The sequence below is a fragment of the Misgurnus anguillicaudatus genome, chromosome 2 (assembly GCF_027580225.2).
Source record: "Misgurnus anguillicaudatus chromosome 2, ASM2758022v2, whole genome shotgun sequence".
NCBI classification, from domain to species: domain Eukaryota; kingdom Metazoa; phylum Chordata; class Actinopteri; order Cypriniformes; family Cobitidae; genus Misgurnus; species Misgurnus anguillicaudatus.
The window spans coordinates 41,452,419-41,467,179 of record NC_073338.2 but is presented as its reverse complement, the minus strand read 5'-3'; the positions used below and the strand labels follow the sequence as shown (position 1 = coordinate 41,467,179).

Genomic DNA, 14,761 nt, shown 5'->3' with positions numbered 1-14,761 from the left:
TTTAAATTTAATTACACAGAATTCACGATAAATTAATGTATCTCATAAAACTGGGACCCCCTTGGCACCATCTCGCGCCCCCAGTTTGAAAACCCCTGCCCTAGCTGAATCTATGATGTTGATTTTTTTTAAATACTCTGCTACAATTTTTTTTTACATCAAGCTCATCTCCTTTCCCCCTATTTCTCGCATACAGCTTTAAGTCTATTTTGGGTTGAGCAAGTAACCAAGGTGGTATTGGAGGTGTTACAAATATCAAAGCAAAATATTTTGTGTTAAACCCAGTTTCATTAACCCACTTTATAATTTTCCATCCAAAGCCTTTACCTGGTGTATTCATAGTTTCCCAACTTTCCTTAGATTTCATGAAAGTCAGGCCGAATACCAAAACACACTTGTAGCCAATCTGCAGTAAGGGGTGTGTCTACTAAACCGACAACATTGCCTGGGTTGTGTATGTGTGGGGCGGTTCTATCAAAAGAAGTTCCAGATTCTATTGGGGTAGGGGCGTGTTTGTTTAGGTCATTTCAAATGTCAAAATTGGCTTTCTTAAGAACTATAATTGGGACCCCAGTGCTTTTATCAAATTAGAAAATGTAAAAAAGATCAACCCAGTAACGTAGTTTTGGTAAACCATTCTCTGCAAACATGTGAAAAAAATTTGCTCCCTTTGTGATGTCAGAAGGGGATCTTGTTAAAATAATACCACCCCTTAATCTTCATAAAAACACAATGCAGTTTTTGCTCACACCCACAAAGTAACAATTGTAAGATGTTATAAAAGATTATCTATATGCTATTTTGAGCTAAAACTTTACGTACTCTGGGGACACCAAAGATTTATTTGACATCTTAAAAAAGTCTTGTAAAAATGTCCCCTTTAAGTACTCCCTTTACAGGATGATCATTACGTTGTCCCTTTAGATTAATCCAAGCTAGTTTTTCTCTTCATATAGGCTACTGCAAAAAATTATTTGCTGGGTTAAATGTTTTAGTTGAATCAATTAAGATTTATTTAATTAAGAATTAAGTTGTTTCAACTGCTCCTAAAATGATTTTTAATACATCCATAATCTAGGACTGATCGCATGAGACCAACATATATATCATTTAATTACTGCTGGTCTGCACCCCAATCTTGTCCTGCGACACCTCATTAAATTCAGTACCTTGCTGCACTTTTGAGAATATATTTGATATGGTCTTTCCAGGCTAATTTATTTTTGAAACCACATTCCCAAATATTTAAATTTAGACAAAAACTCCATATCATTTAAGCTGCTTGTTTTGCTTATTTTTTTCCTTGTAAATATCTGATAACATGTTTTGGATATCGAGAATTTGAACTCACATGAAGATTTGCTTTATCTCTGATATCTGTGAAGACATGTCAGGGCAAGATGTTTTTAAATTAAGGCATCTTAAACATGCATTGTAGTCTGGGACGACCTTATATAGGGTAAACCTTGTGTTTTTGTTTGTCCTCATGGGGCCTTTAAGGCGATTTTGCAATGTGAGCTTTGTATCCAACAATAAAAATGTCCATTAGATGTCAATTTAACGTCCTGATCCTTTATCTGCAAAAAGTGCATGTGTGCAAACATGTGAAAACATTAACTAGAGCAAATTATATAATTTAAGATAATATAAGATAATATAATATAAAAATATATAAATTAAAGATTATATAAGTATACTGCAATATTATTTATTTGTTTTTCAGTGCAGGGCACCCACAAGTACACAACCTCATTCATAAGTCATGAACTAGCCTAACTGTGTAAATGTTTGCTTAACATTGAAGGGAACAAGGTTTTTTGTTTTGTTTGTCAAATAGAAATTGAACTTAAAAAAGTGCAGTAATTGTTACAATATATAAATAACATAATATACGTTTGTCATGGCCCATGTAGTCATTATTGTGTAGCCTATGGTGAGAACCTAAATCCTGCATTTCAGACTAAATGTCTGCAAATGGTCTACGTATGAGACGAAGAAACATACATGAAGTGACTTAATAGTCTGGCCTGTGTCTATAAAGTCTCTATAATGCAGATGCTGACAAAACTTTAAACATTAACATTCACTTAAGTTAAATTCATATTAAGGAAGAGCGAAGGTATTGCTCAGATGAATGCTTAATTTTAATTTATTTTTTGAGAGGGTGCGTGGGTAGATAATGGTACAGGGCAAATAATGACTTGCACATTGCCCTGACAAATATAAAAGAGGCTAACAACCTGCAGGTGGTTGACAGTCTCTATATTTTAAGAAACTTTCTGTTTTACCAGTCAGTCAGTTTGGTGTCTGGGACGGGTCATCTCATTGTTGCAGCTATGCTTTCCACTTTTCTGAGTGTCGTTGGCTTGGCAGGGGGTTTGTTTTATGCAGGGCTGGAGAGCATGATACCCTGTATTCCTCCAGCACCTCTCTCTACCGCTGTCTTAAGCACCGATCAGTAAAAGCATTAACATTATGCTACTCTTCGGAAGCATCAGAAATGCTAAAAAGAAAATGGGTTAAACAGAAATGTACATTACTTTGCAACAAATTTTGGAGATGAAAAAGCAGTGTAATGTTTACACGTTTCCATTTATAAACTTTACAGTGTTACATTTTTAACATTTAATGAAACAGCTGTGTTATTTTGCAGTATATGGGCTCTTGGTATTTTGTGGCAGCAGCTGCATGGGATGAAGATGGCATTAGGGCCTTCAATGGAACTGACAGCTCCGTTCTTGACATTCAGAAAGAAGATAACACCACCTTGAAAGTGTCCGAACGCTGGCGCATGTAAGTGTAAAAGAAAATAAAACTGGCATATGAATTTTTCCAATATTTCTATTTAGGTTCAAGCATATGAAAAGTAATTTTTTCTTTTAATGCCACGACAGTGGAGATACTTGTCACAGCAATTCATGGAACTACATGGTTCACTCTGTAACAGATCCATTAATGTTTCGAGACGGTATGAAACAAAACATCACTAGAGCTGCATGAATCTGATCATCTAATATTTTTCATTATTTTACATAATCCAAAACTATTTTACATAGTCACTGTTGTATAAGCAGATTTTGATGCTATCGCTATGATCTGGGATGGCAAGTGGATAAACTGCCCTTCATGTATCGTAATATTGATGGTGGATGACGACGAAGAAATCAGCGCTATGTTATTCTGTGAGTATCATTTACATGTCAATTCACTCACTACTAGCATTGCTGTTTAATACTTTAATAAAAACTTTCCATCATGCATTGCAGCTCGTGATGAAAAGACATCAGATAAAGTGATGGAGGAGTTTAAGTCAAAAACTGAATGTGTTCTTATGGAAGATTTGATAAAGGCGCCTGTGACAAAAGGTTGGTCAAACTTTGTATCTGCCTCTTATTTCTTGCAATATTTAAAGTATTAAAAAACTAAAACTTGTGATAGTGCTGTCCAGTAATATACAACTGGGTGAAATATAACACTTTTCTTTTTTTTCCAGATTATTGTAAATGATGACATGGCTTAAAACAAACAGGTAAGTTAAAACACTGGGGTTATAAACTGTTTTACATATTTTCACACTGCAGATATTTGATTCATTGTATTGCTCTCAAAGGTCGCCAGCAGCCGCAGTGATCTTTCTAGTCTGAGATGTGACCTTTGCACTGCAGCGCAGTTACCGGTTCTGTGGTTAGACATGTCTAAAGACTGCTTAATTGATATTGAACAAAATCTATATTTCAATAAAGATTTTGTAAAAACCAAAAAGTTGATTATTGTACTTAATGATCTTTATTATTATGTTATTATAGTGGCTATAACACTGATATTGTATCATCACTGTAACATCACTTGAAAGAAAAAACCCAAAACCGAATCTGTGGATGCTACGTTGAAAAAATATCTTGGGAAAAGCTGTGCGGACACGTTTTATCAACTTCATAATGTTGTTTTGTTTTGTCACAAACTTGTGAATATACAATGCAGGATTTTTTTGGGAAATTGGTGTGTTAAAGGTGACATTTTTTACAAGACTTTTTTAAGATGTCAAATAAATCTTTGGTGTCCCCAGGGTACATATTTGAAGTTTGAGATCAAAATATAGATCATTTATGTTAAAAATGCCACTTTGTAGGTATGAGCAAAACTGTTTATAGGTGTGTTCTTTAAAATGCAAATGAGCTGATCTCTGCTGATGAAATGGCAGTGCCGTAATTGGATAATGCAGATTAAAGGGCGGTATTATCCCCTTCTGACATCACAAGGGGAGACAAATTTCAATTACCTATATTTTTTAACATGCTTGCAAAGAATGGTTTACCAAAACTAAGTTATTGGGTAGATCTTTTTCACATTTTCTAGGTTGATAGAAGCACTGGGGATATAATTATAGCACTTACACATGGAAAAAGTTAAATTTTCATTATGTCCCCTTTAAAGGAATAGTTAATCCAAAAATGATGTCTCAATTTCTTTGTTCTGCTGAACATAAAGTAAGATATTTGTTATCAAACAGAAAACAGGAGCACCATTGACTTCCATAGTAGAATAAACAAATACTATGGAAGTCAATTGTGCTCAAAAACATTTTATTTTTTACAAACCTTAAAATATATTATTTTATGTTTAGGAGAACAAAGGAATGTATTCAGGTTTGTAACAACTTGGGTGAGTAAATTATGACAGAATTTTTTTTTTTTTTTTGGGGTGAACTATCCCTTTAAGCATATAGATTGAATAATGTTTTTGAGCAAATGGGCAGAATAAATTTCTGGATCCATGATTCGAATTCAGATTGTTTCAGTAGCAAGAACAATAAATTGCAGTGATTTTGATGAATCAGGGTTCCCACACCTAGTTAACTTCAAATTCAAGGACCTTTCAAGGACTTTCCAGGTCCAATACCCTCAAATTCAAGGACTAAATGTGGGGACACATTTCTAGTGAGAGCAAGGTTACATCGTGTTATCTTTTAAGATACATTGGTACAGTGACTGCAGTGACACTTTGGTGACACCTCCAGGGGTAAGTGCGTCTGAATATGTATATCAAATTCAACCAATATTGAGGCTTAACGACAAAGACAGGGTGACGCAGGAGCCAGGAAGTATATCGCTATCTGAAATATTGCCAAAGACTGCGTTACAGGGACAAAAGAAGTATGGTAAGGGAGACGCAGCGTCTTGTTCCATTCTCAGGGAACAACAGTTATATACGTAACCCGAGACGTTTTCATGTATTAAACACAACTATGCAAAAAAGCATTTTGGTATGAATCAACATTAACATACAGAAGATATAAGCATTTAAAGCGAACAGTTTAGCACGTGTGCTTAAAAAGTCTAGAAATTTTATGATATTATCCTACACTACACAGGGAATAATATGGATTTTTTTCCAGAAAACTTGCATAAAATAGATTTAAGCACTTTTTAATGACCTGTATCTATGAATGTATATTTTCAAAAACTTCCCAGGGCCTTGAATTTTTCCCCCAGATTCACAAACTTTCAAGGATTTCAAGGACCCATGGGAACCCTGATGAATATACCGCAATATTATTGTAATATTTTGTGGAGAAGCCAAAACTGTGTAAACTTCATATAAAATGACTAAATTAAAAGATACCAAAAACTACTATATATAAAACCTTTATTGCAGTATTTTAAAAATACGCTGTAAAAATATGAACCTTAAAAAAATGAAGGCCTAAAATATTTTAAAGGCCTTTTCATTTGATAATACTTATTGACATGGTTCATTTTGTTTGCCATGTTCAAATGTACCTGTGCAAATTATGTAAATGCATTTGATTTTAAGATTACATTTTACAGTGTATACATAAAACAGATCAATTTCACATTTCACTTTTACATGCAGTGGAATAATACAGTTTAACTAAAGTAACTTCTTTAGTATTTACAGTAATGGTTTAGTTATCTTGTGCCACAGATTGTTGCAGAATTATAGTTTTACTGCACCCATACAAGCTAAAATGCAGTAAAACAATAAAAGTTTGTAGCACATTTCTGATCAATGCATACATTTTCAGCTTATGTTTTACAATATGCTTTTATATAAACTTACATTCAATCATAATTTCTCCCTATTTCTCAAAAAAGCAATCTGCAATACTCAATAAAAAACTCAAAGCAATACACAAGATTTTTCATTTTGTGTCTAATCTTCCTTGTTTGATTTAATAAAAGTTATAATAATGGTTACATTTCTTTAAATATTGACTAGTTTAAATTCTTATATTCAAGTCCTGCACTATTTTTCTTTGTTCATGTGCACAACAAAAATATTTATATTACACATTAAAGCCACATTAACATAACATATTAAATATAAACACATATTTCTGTTGCCTACAAGCTAAATGCACTTAAATAATTCACTTTTCCCTTTTTATTTATCTTGGCTGGGTCTCCAACATGTTTGCATTCAGACTTTTAGCACCATAAACCTCTATAATCAAACACTTCACTTTTGCTTTGCTTTAGTTTCCTCATGAATGTCTTTGTTCTCTTTAAATTTGAGCTGCCTTTCAAAAAATACACATCCATTATTAGCTCTTTTAACTAAGAGTAAGTCTAAAACTTTTTAACCACAGAAACTTCTTTTCCTGCAAAATTCCCTTACGTAGTTCTCAGAAAAAATATTTTCTTAATTATTGCTAATAATAAAAATATTTATTATTATACAGGCAACTACTCACAGGGTACATTTGAAGAGTTTCGTTGCAAAACGAGATAACCACCATTTTTTTAATTGTTCAGAAATCTCGTTTTTTGGTTGTGCATTCCAATTAATTTCAATTCAACTGCAGTTGGTTTGTTTTGATTTAAACCTTCATAACTTAAAAAATACAGCTAAGTAGCACCATAAAACAAAATAATAACATGATAACAATGTAGGAGCCAAAATGTGCTATTTACTTTGACCAGTGTGTGGCGCTGTGAACATGTTTTGACAAAAATGTTAAAAAATGGATTTATCTCGTTTTGCAACGAAACTCTTCATTTTGAGAATCTGATAAGAGTTGCCCTGCATGAATGTAACAGAAGTACACCCATAATTTACAATATAAAACATCTGTTTTGGCAGCAACCCTGCAAACATGGTTAAAACTATTATAACACTAATTATTGCACTTTCATAAGCACTCTTGTTTGTTTATCAAAGGCACTTGACAAATATGAGGCATTTATGCAAAGCAAAACTGGCACTTTTTAAGATATCAAATTTGCTATGAATAATAAAGCATCAACTAGTTAAAAAAGTCAAATATTTCTGCGGGCATCTGATAATCTAAGGTGCAATAAACACAGGATGCCCCATTTATCATGGTAAAGACCACAACCAAGCCAAACTGAGGATTTACCAACCATAATAACACTTCACCTCTTGTCACACTATCAGAAAAATTGTCAAAATATGTACTCAAGCTGTTACTGGGACTGTACCCTTTCATATACAGTACAGCTTTGGTACCAAATGTATACATGTATGTACCTAATGGTACATATTAGGACCTTTTAAAGGGTACTGCCCCAAACAGCTGGGGTACATATTTTAACCATTGTTTTTAAAACTGTGCATGCAGGGCATCTTCACTGACTTCCAGAGAATTGAATATATTGTCTTTCATTTAGAAAGACGAATCAAATTCTTAGCTTGAATGATCTACCTGCATTGATACATTTAAAACACCTTAAGTGCATGCTTTTCTTAGCATGTCAATTTAACTGTGACAGAAATCCTATCACTGGTCCTGTTTGAATCTTCTATAAACATTTATATTCAGATTTCTACATCTGATCAGTGAAAACACCAAACACAAAAACTGAGCTATAGCTAATATGTGATGGTGATTCAGGATGTGCAGTCAAACAGTCCTGAGCTCCTAAACAGACTTCACACATGGGTGTACATGGGTTCCTCTCACTCGTTTCTGGAGGTGATGTCCTGTCAGAGAGACACAGGGGTGATGTTAATATTCTATACTGAATAAAATCGTAAGTTTTGTATGTAGGCACAAAGATGCAATACAGTGAAATTCATTTTGTACGCAGAATCACACCTCAGTCTTTGCTCTCCTCCAATGGATTGCTGTTCCAGGTTTGGACACACCTGCAAGAGAGAGAGTAAAAGAGTAAAAGAGATTTTATCTTTGGTAATTTAACCCTATTGGTGCTATTTACTTTTATAATACATGCTTCTGGTTTTATTGCACATGACTAAAAAGAATACAATTTTTTATTTAAACTCATCATTTGCTTTGCCTATGAAACAACATTCCTTCTCGCAAATTTCATGTTGACTTTAAACCTATAATTTGAATCACTTTGTTTACTACACTGAAAAAGTAAAAAATATATAGTGCATAATTTTTGCCATTGCTTAAAAAGTATGCACTATATTTTTAAGTAAATCCAGCATATAATTTTTAACAGTGCATTTTACTTGATTCATTTACTCACATAAGGACGAAAGCAGGACAAAGAAGGCCACAGCTGCAGAAACACCTCCCAGCAGCCACCTGTAAGCATTATGATGTCATAACGTGAGGATAAAGGCTCAACCTATTTAAACTAGCGATGAGCCAGCACAGACGGATACCTCTCTTTATCTCACACACACACACACACACACACACACACACACACACACACACACACACACTTTATTTACCTGGACGAGATGGCAATGCAGAGGCACAAAATAAGAATGAAGAGGAGGACTTTCAGCAGGAAAGTGTCTGAAATAAAAACAAAAATCACAAAATTTTAATAAATGCATTTGGCAGCGCTTTTCTTCTGGTTTGCCTCCGACAAATTGGCGCATTAACAATTTCATAGAGGTAATTAATGCACCTTCTCTGACCAGTAATACTAGCAGTAAATATTTCATAAAACTGCTGGAAAAACTTGTATATTTATCAGAGCTGCTATGGCAACTTGAAGGTCCGACATATGGAAAAATCCGACAGGTTTTTTGTTATTTTCCTGAACTGGCGCATGCCTGTGACGTAAACGTGTACGCAACGAGAGCCACCGCGAGCAGACGTTTACGTTTTTACTCTTTAGACGGGAACGCAACTGTAGAGCGTTTTTAAGATTTCCACTCTGGAGGGTGTGGTTTCACTTTTTGCGTTTTTAAGCCCCAAAACGCTGTCACCATGTAAACGAAAGGCACATCCGATAAAATATTTTTACATTTTCACCCTTGAGCGTTCTCGTGTAAACAGGGCCTTAGTCGTCTCGCTTACCTGATGATGTCTTTGTGGATGAACTGTAACTGTTGTGTTGATAAATGGATGGAGGAGGAACATCCAGAAGACCGCTTACTGATTGGCTACATTGGTCATGGGGGGAACATGACTCAGTCTGAGGCCCCTCCTCCTCAAGCAGAGTCTGAGGAGTCTCTTTATCCGGGGAGGAAACATGCTCAGTGGTATCTGCAAAGCACGACATACATATTCTTTAAATTAACGTTAACCAATTTTTAATCAACAAAAACTGTAAAGGCAACCATTGTGTTGTGCACACTGATCACAATTTAGTTGAAAATAGATGAAAATTAATTTAACTTTATTTTTCTATCCAAAACTGAAAGCCATCTAACCGTATGTAAAGCTGATGGGTGCATCTTGCTCGCAGGTGTGGTCTAAGTCCATCCATGATGACGACTGGAGGGGGGTGACAGGGTCAGATCGTCTAAAAACGCTTGCCTCCAGCCATGACTGGCAGGACTGGCTCACATCACTCAGAAGGCTGGCCAATGATCTTCTTGCTCTGCGCCTTCGTCTAAATATCCTAAAATCAATGCCACAAAATTTGTTTTATTATTTTTTTTACTAAACTATACTAAACTTATAAAAGGCAGTTGTATTTGATACAAAATACAAATAGTAATTTATTTTTGTAAATTATTACTCTTTATTTTGTAATTTTAACTATTTCCTGGTCAGTGTATTAAAAAAAAGTTGCCAGCCAGCGCCCGCATTTTTATAATTTGGTAGGAGCAGCACCTAGTGGATAATTGTGGAAAAAAGATTGATGTAAAAACTTGTCAGGGAAGCGTTATTGGGAGGGCAGCGTTTTCTCTTAACTGGCAAGATAGCTTGCCAATGGCGGAGAAAGAGTTAAGGTCCATAAGTCTGCCAACTAATATATTCACCAGTGTTGGGGTAACGCATTACAAGTAACGTGCATTACGTAATAATACTACTTTTCTGAAGTAACGAGTAAAGTAACCCATTACTTTTAAATTGTACACATTAATATTTGAGTTACTTTTTTAAAAAAGTAATGCAAGTTACTTTTTAGTTTAATTAATTCGATTAAAAAAAATTATGTACTGAATTAAACTAAACGTAGTCACATTATGCACTCTATGCGTACACACCTGTGTGGGAATAGTTTGAGTCGGAAACTGAGATGGCAGACCAGAGCTCAAAATTTTTGTGATGAAAATGCTATTTATGAATGCAGAACTTTCAGTCATAAAAACACCTGCAAGGCCTGAAAGAGATCAAGCCTCAGCCAAAAAAAAGTAACGCAAAACTAACTAAAAACTAACGTACGCATTACTTTCCATGAAAAGTAATGCAATTAGTTACTTTTTTGGAAGTAACTTAATATTGTAATGCATTACTTTTAAATGTAACTTTCCCCAACACTGATATTCACTGACATAAAACTAGTAAAATAAAGTTAATAGCTGACTTTTCTGGGATCATACAAAGTAATTAAACAGGCGTTCATATAAAACTTGTCACTATTGTGTAATTTATTGACCAATAATCATTTGAGATCATTCATACACATCACATTTCAGAAACTTCCTAGATTGGAAAATTTAGATTATGCTATAAAACCCACCGGACAAGGTTCTCTTTGTATGAGACGCTGGTGTGCGAGGGTGTCAGGGTGATGTTACCCTCGTCATCTGTGCTAAAACTGTCCTCTGTCAGCAAATAATAACCATTGGCCAGTAGGCGGGGACTCCGTCGACAAGCGCACAGTGAGCCCGTGAGCGGATTGGTGGAGAAACACTCATAGGAGGAGTCAGAGAAGTGGGAGAGGTCAAGACTTAACAAAAAAGAGAAACGCAGACACGTATTAACAACTTTTAAGAACAATCAAACAATTAGTACATATTTACGCTAAGATAATAAGGATAAAAAATGCAACACTGCCTGTAAAAACTCAGCTACATCATTTTTTTGTGATTTACATAAAAAGTATTAGGGCTGTGACGATTCATCGCGTTCCCCATTAAAAAGACCTGCCTAAAATCGATTCTGAATTGCAAGGCTCCGATTCTGTGTTTCATGCACAGTTTGTGAGTGTACTATGGCTCTGTGATCAGTAGGAAGTCCTTATCAATCTAAAATCACTATGAGTTTCAGTCGTTTATAATGTGAATTTAAAAAGCAACACTCGTCAAACACAATCATTCAAAATATTTTTATTATCATGAAAATACCTGAAACAATCTGAAGAACAGCGATATAAATATTCCTTTAGACATTTCTCTTCTGTGGCACAAATGGCGTTTCTACACGAGAGCGCCCCCTAGCTTTTGGATGTAGGGTCATTTCACCGTAATTCATTCAAAATCATTCATTGAGAAAACGCGCATTTGCACGATTAATCGTCACAGCCCTAAAAATTATCCTACATAATGTAAAGAACATTCTGTGAAAATATAACCTTGATATTTTAAATATTGGTTAAGGTCATGTCAAAGATTGAAATTACAGTGAAATCAGTGAGTAAAATCAAATGTTGATCCTACAGATCTCATTAATTATGAATTAAATGATTTAGCCTGGATTTCACAGACAGGGTCACACATATGATATCATTGTTGCTTTTCTAAATGTCTGTACCTTTGACAAACATGTTCAGGCTCCAAGCTCTTCTTCTTAATGGGAGAACCTATCAAAAATATCAAGTCGACATTCCAGTGAAAGTCAACATTCCTAAATGAATGTGGGAAAGAGAGAAACAATAAGGACATACTTACTTGTAACAGCCCCCCTAAAGAACATATCTCACACTTCTCCCAAGCCTGTAATAAAATAACATTTTGGTTAAATGTCTAAAATCGACATACTCCACCAATAATACAGAATTTGTTCAGCTGTTAAGCATCTACAGGCACACATAACCATTGGCATAACCATACCTAAGTAGACTAAAATAGAAGAATAAAAAAATAATAGTGTTTTAATTATAAAATACCCTTACAAAGATATTTTAAGATGTGTATGAATATAATATATACATAAATGTATAGATGTATAACATAAATAGAAACATGCATTCCATTAAAATAAAATGAGCAAAGCAAAAGAGAGGGATGCTGGGAATAAAAAGCTGAGGGATGGGAGGGGGGATCAGAGAGCCATGAAGATACAGATGGGGATGATGCTGGCAAAATAGGCGGAGACCACTGTACTTCCTGTTAACCACTTCCTGTCTAAAAATAAACTGACTGGCTGAACGTTGCCGTTTGTGTTTGTGCACACTGTACAGCCGCTATCAGTGAAGCCAAGAGTCCCAACGACAGAAATGTGGCAGTACAATAACGACCCGTATAAAAGACCATTTGTGCTCACAAATCTGTTGCCAAAGTGGTCACGTGACACATTTCAGTTTGTGTTTGAAGGTTTGAACAGAAAGCCCCTCAAACCCCTTTGCATTCTTTTACTTTCTCATACACAAACACATTTCCTGTATTTACTCTGGGGGTTTAAAACATGACATGATCACAAGAAAAAGTGAAACCATACCTGCCTGAGTTACAAATTATATTTTTTTCAGCAGCATTAAAGTGATTTTGCAAAGCATCTGCAACATCAGCAAACCACTGAAATACACAAAACCACAAACGCGCGCACACGCACACACACAATGCAATAACAACTTCAAAAGCAACCACAAAAACAACTTCCCAAATAAGCTCAAATTATAATAAACAAATTTACCAACAATCCCGTTTTATTTGACATTTTTCTTTAATGTTTACCTACTTATTAATACAATTATCAGTGGCCAAAGAGAAAAATAATTCACATTTATTTAATGTATTTGCTTCCAAGTTTAAAACAAGAATACAAATACATTTTGAAGGGAGCATAAAGCCAGAAAATCAAAATTAATACTTTTGTTTAATCTGAGCGATTACTCTAATTTGTGTAAAATGGTTTTTAATATTGTAGCCTAATATGGGTTTTATTTTCCTCTGAGATGCGACGCTCCTGCAATCTTTGTGCTCCGCGCAACGAACAGCAGCAGGTACGCGAAATACGCACAGAGACCCCGGCTTTCAGTTTATATGTTAAGTTGATTGTACAAACAAATCTAAAACCCCACACCGTATATAAACCAATAACGTTATATGAAAAGATTATTTGAAGCGTAACATCCGGTCTCCTCGCGCAACATTCTTTACCGCTATCCGTTCGGTAGGCTATAGATGGAAAACCATTTCAAAGCGCTTTCAGCACATAACAAAAAATATGAAATTCAGAAACGAGTGAAAAACAAGACCTACCTAAAACAAGAAGAATGCAATGACAAAGTTGATCTGTCCGCTAGTAGGCTACTGTTAAAAACACTGACAGAAAAGCCGCGCCTACTGAGAAAGTGAGTGTATGTGAGAGGGAGAGAGAGAGAGACAGAGAGAGAGAGAGAGAGAGAGAGAGAGAGAGAGAGAGAGAGAGAGAGAGAGAGAGAGAGAGAGAGAGAGAGAGAGAGATTCCAAACAAAACTTTCATCGTCTGAGGATTAACTCTTGTGCATTGTTCAAATTCAAAGTCTTGAGCATGTCAAAGATTAAAACATCTGCTTTGATGCATTTTTAGTTTTTGTGCAGCATCAGATTTTATTTTTTCTCCCTCATTTGCTGTTTTTGATTGCAAAACCATAACACCATATATTAATGCATTCTTGGTTGTTGGTGGTTTTTCCTTTTGCAAAGAGGTCACATTGGTAATTTTTACTGTTAATCACCATGTGGCACCATTAAAGGGCATTGTTAAAAAACAACGTTATTTTTTGTATATTTGGTATAATACAATGTGTTCGCGTGGTTTGGTTAAAAAAAACATTATTTTCCACATACCATACATTTGTGTAGCTCCAGATTTTCCTGTCTTCCTAAAACACAGATTTTGTACAAAACGCATTGATTTGAAAATCTCTGTGTCCCTGATTGGCCAGCTAATCTGTACGTTGTGATTGGGCTGAATACCTTAGACTTCAGCCGGAAATGTGACGCTCCTTACCATGTTTGAAAGATTCGCTCACAGTGCAATGCTAACAGGAGTTAAGTTACAGGCTCAGTGAAAGCGAGATGAATTATGATAATGTCGGTCTTGTCTACATCACCAATCCCAGGAAGTCAATAGTTGCCTACAATCCGTGTGTTTGTTGTAGTCCATGTAAAGAGATTTTACGTTGGAGACGATAACTCGCATTGTTTATTTTGGGGTTTGTAACTTTTGCATATCGTTAACATGTACTAATACACACCTGTAAAATCGTAATCGGACCATATGTGCCCTTTAACCCCTTACATTGAATTATATGGTTTTAGTTATATGGAGTATAACAGCATATTAGAGAGTGAGTGAGAGAGTGTGTGTAGGGTTAGAATTGAGGAGAGAGCACCTCCCTCGTGCACCAGTTGCTAATGGTGAGAGAGATTCAGTCTCTTGCAGCTGCCCTTACGAAAATAAATAAACCAT

The 14,761-nt window shown here is 35.2% G+C and overlaps 2 protein-coding genes across 3 annotated transcripts; one reads left to right on the top strand and one right to left on the bottom strand.

Annotated features, from left to right (window-relative positions):
* The first annotated feature begins 2,258 nt into the window (after window positions 1–2,258).
* Window positions 2,259–3,762, top strand: apom (apolipoprotein M). The gene is made up of 7 exons (XM_073855410.1): window positions 2,259–2,458; window positions 2,638–2,793; window positions 2,895–2,968; window positions 3,075–3,182; window positions 3,267–3,365; window positions 3,494–3,529; window positions 3,611–3,762. Exons 1-6 carry the CDS (start codon window positions 2,337–2,339, stop codon window positions 3,505–3,507), a joined length of 573 nt encoding a protein of 190 aa, XP_073711511.1. The 5' UTR covers window positions 2,259–2,336; the 3' UTR covers window positions 3,508–3,529; window positions 3,611–3,762.
* Window positions 3,763–5,629: 1,867 nt separating this feature from the next.
* On the bottom strand, window positions 5,630–13,678 carry tmem71 (transmembrane protein 71). Of its 2 annotated transcripts, none has more exons than XM_055203239.2 (10): window positions 13,567–13,678; window positions 12,034–12,078; window positions 11,897–11,945; window positions 10,884–11,093; window positions 9,625–9,815; window positions 9,269–9,457; window positions 8,692–8,758; window positions 8,481–8,539; window positions 8,081–8,130; window positions 5,630–7,965 (listed from the first exon to the last, which is right to left on the bottom strand). In XM_055203239.2, exons 2-10 carry the CDS (start codon window positions 12,056–12,058, stop codon window positions 7,942–7,944), a joined length of 864 nt encoding a protein of 287 aa, XP_055059214.1. In that variant the 5' UTR covers window positions 12,059–12,078; window positions 13,567–13,678; the 3' UTR covers window positions 5,630–7,941. The 2 variants fall into 2 exon arrangements, with proteins under 2 accessions (XP_055059214.1, XP_055059215.1); XM_055203240.2 differs by lacking the exon at window positions 13,567–13,678 and adding an exon at window positions 12,196–12,217.
* Window positions 13,679–14,761: the final 1,083 nt, after the last annotated feature.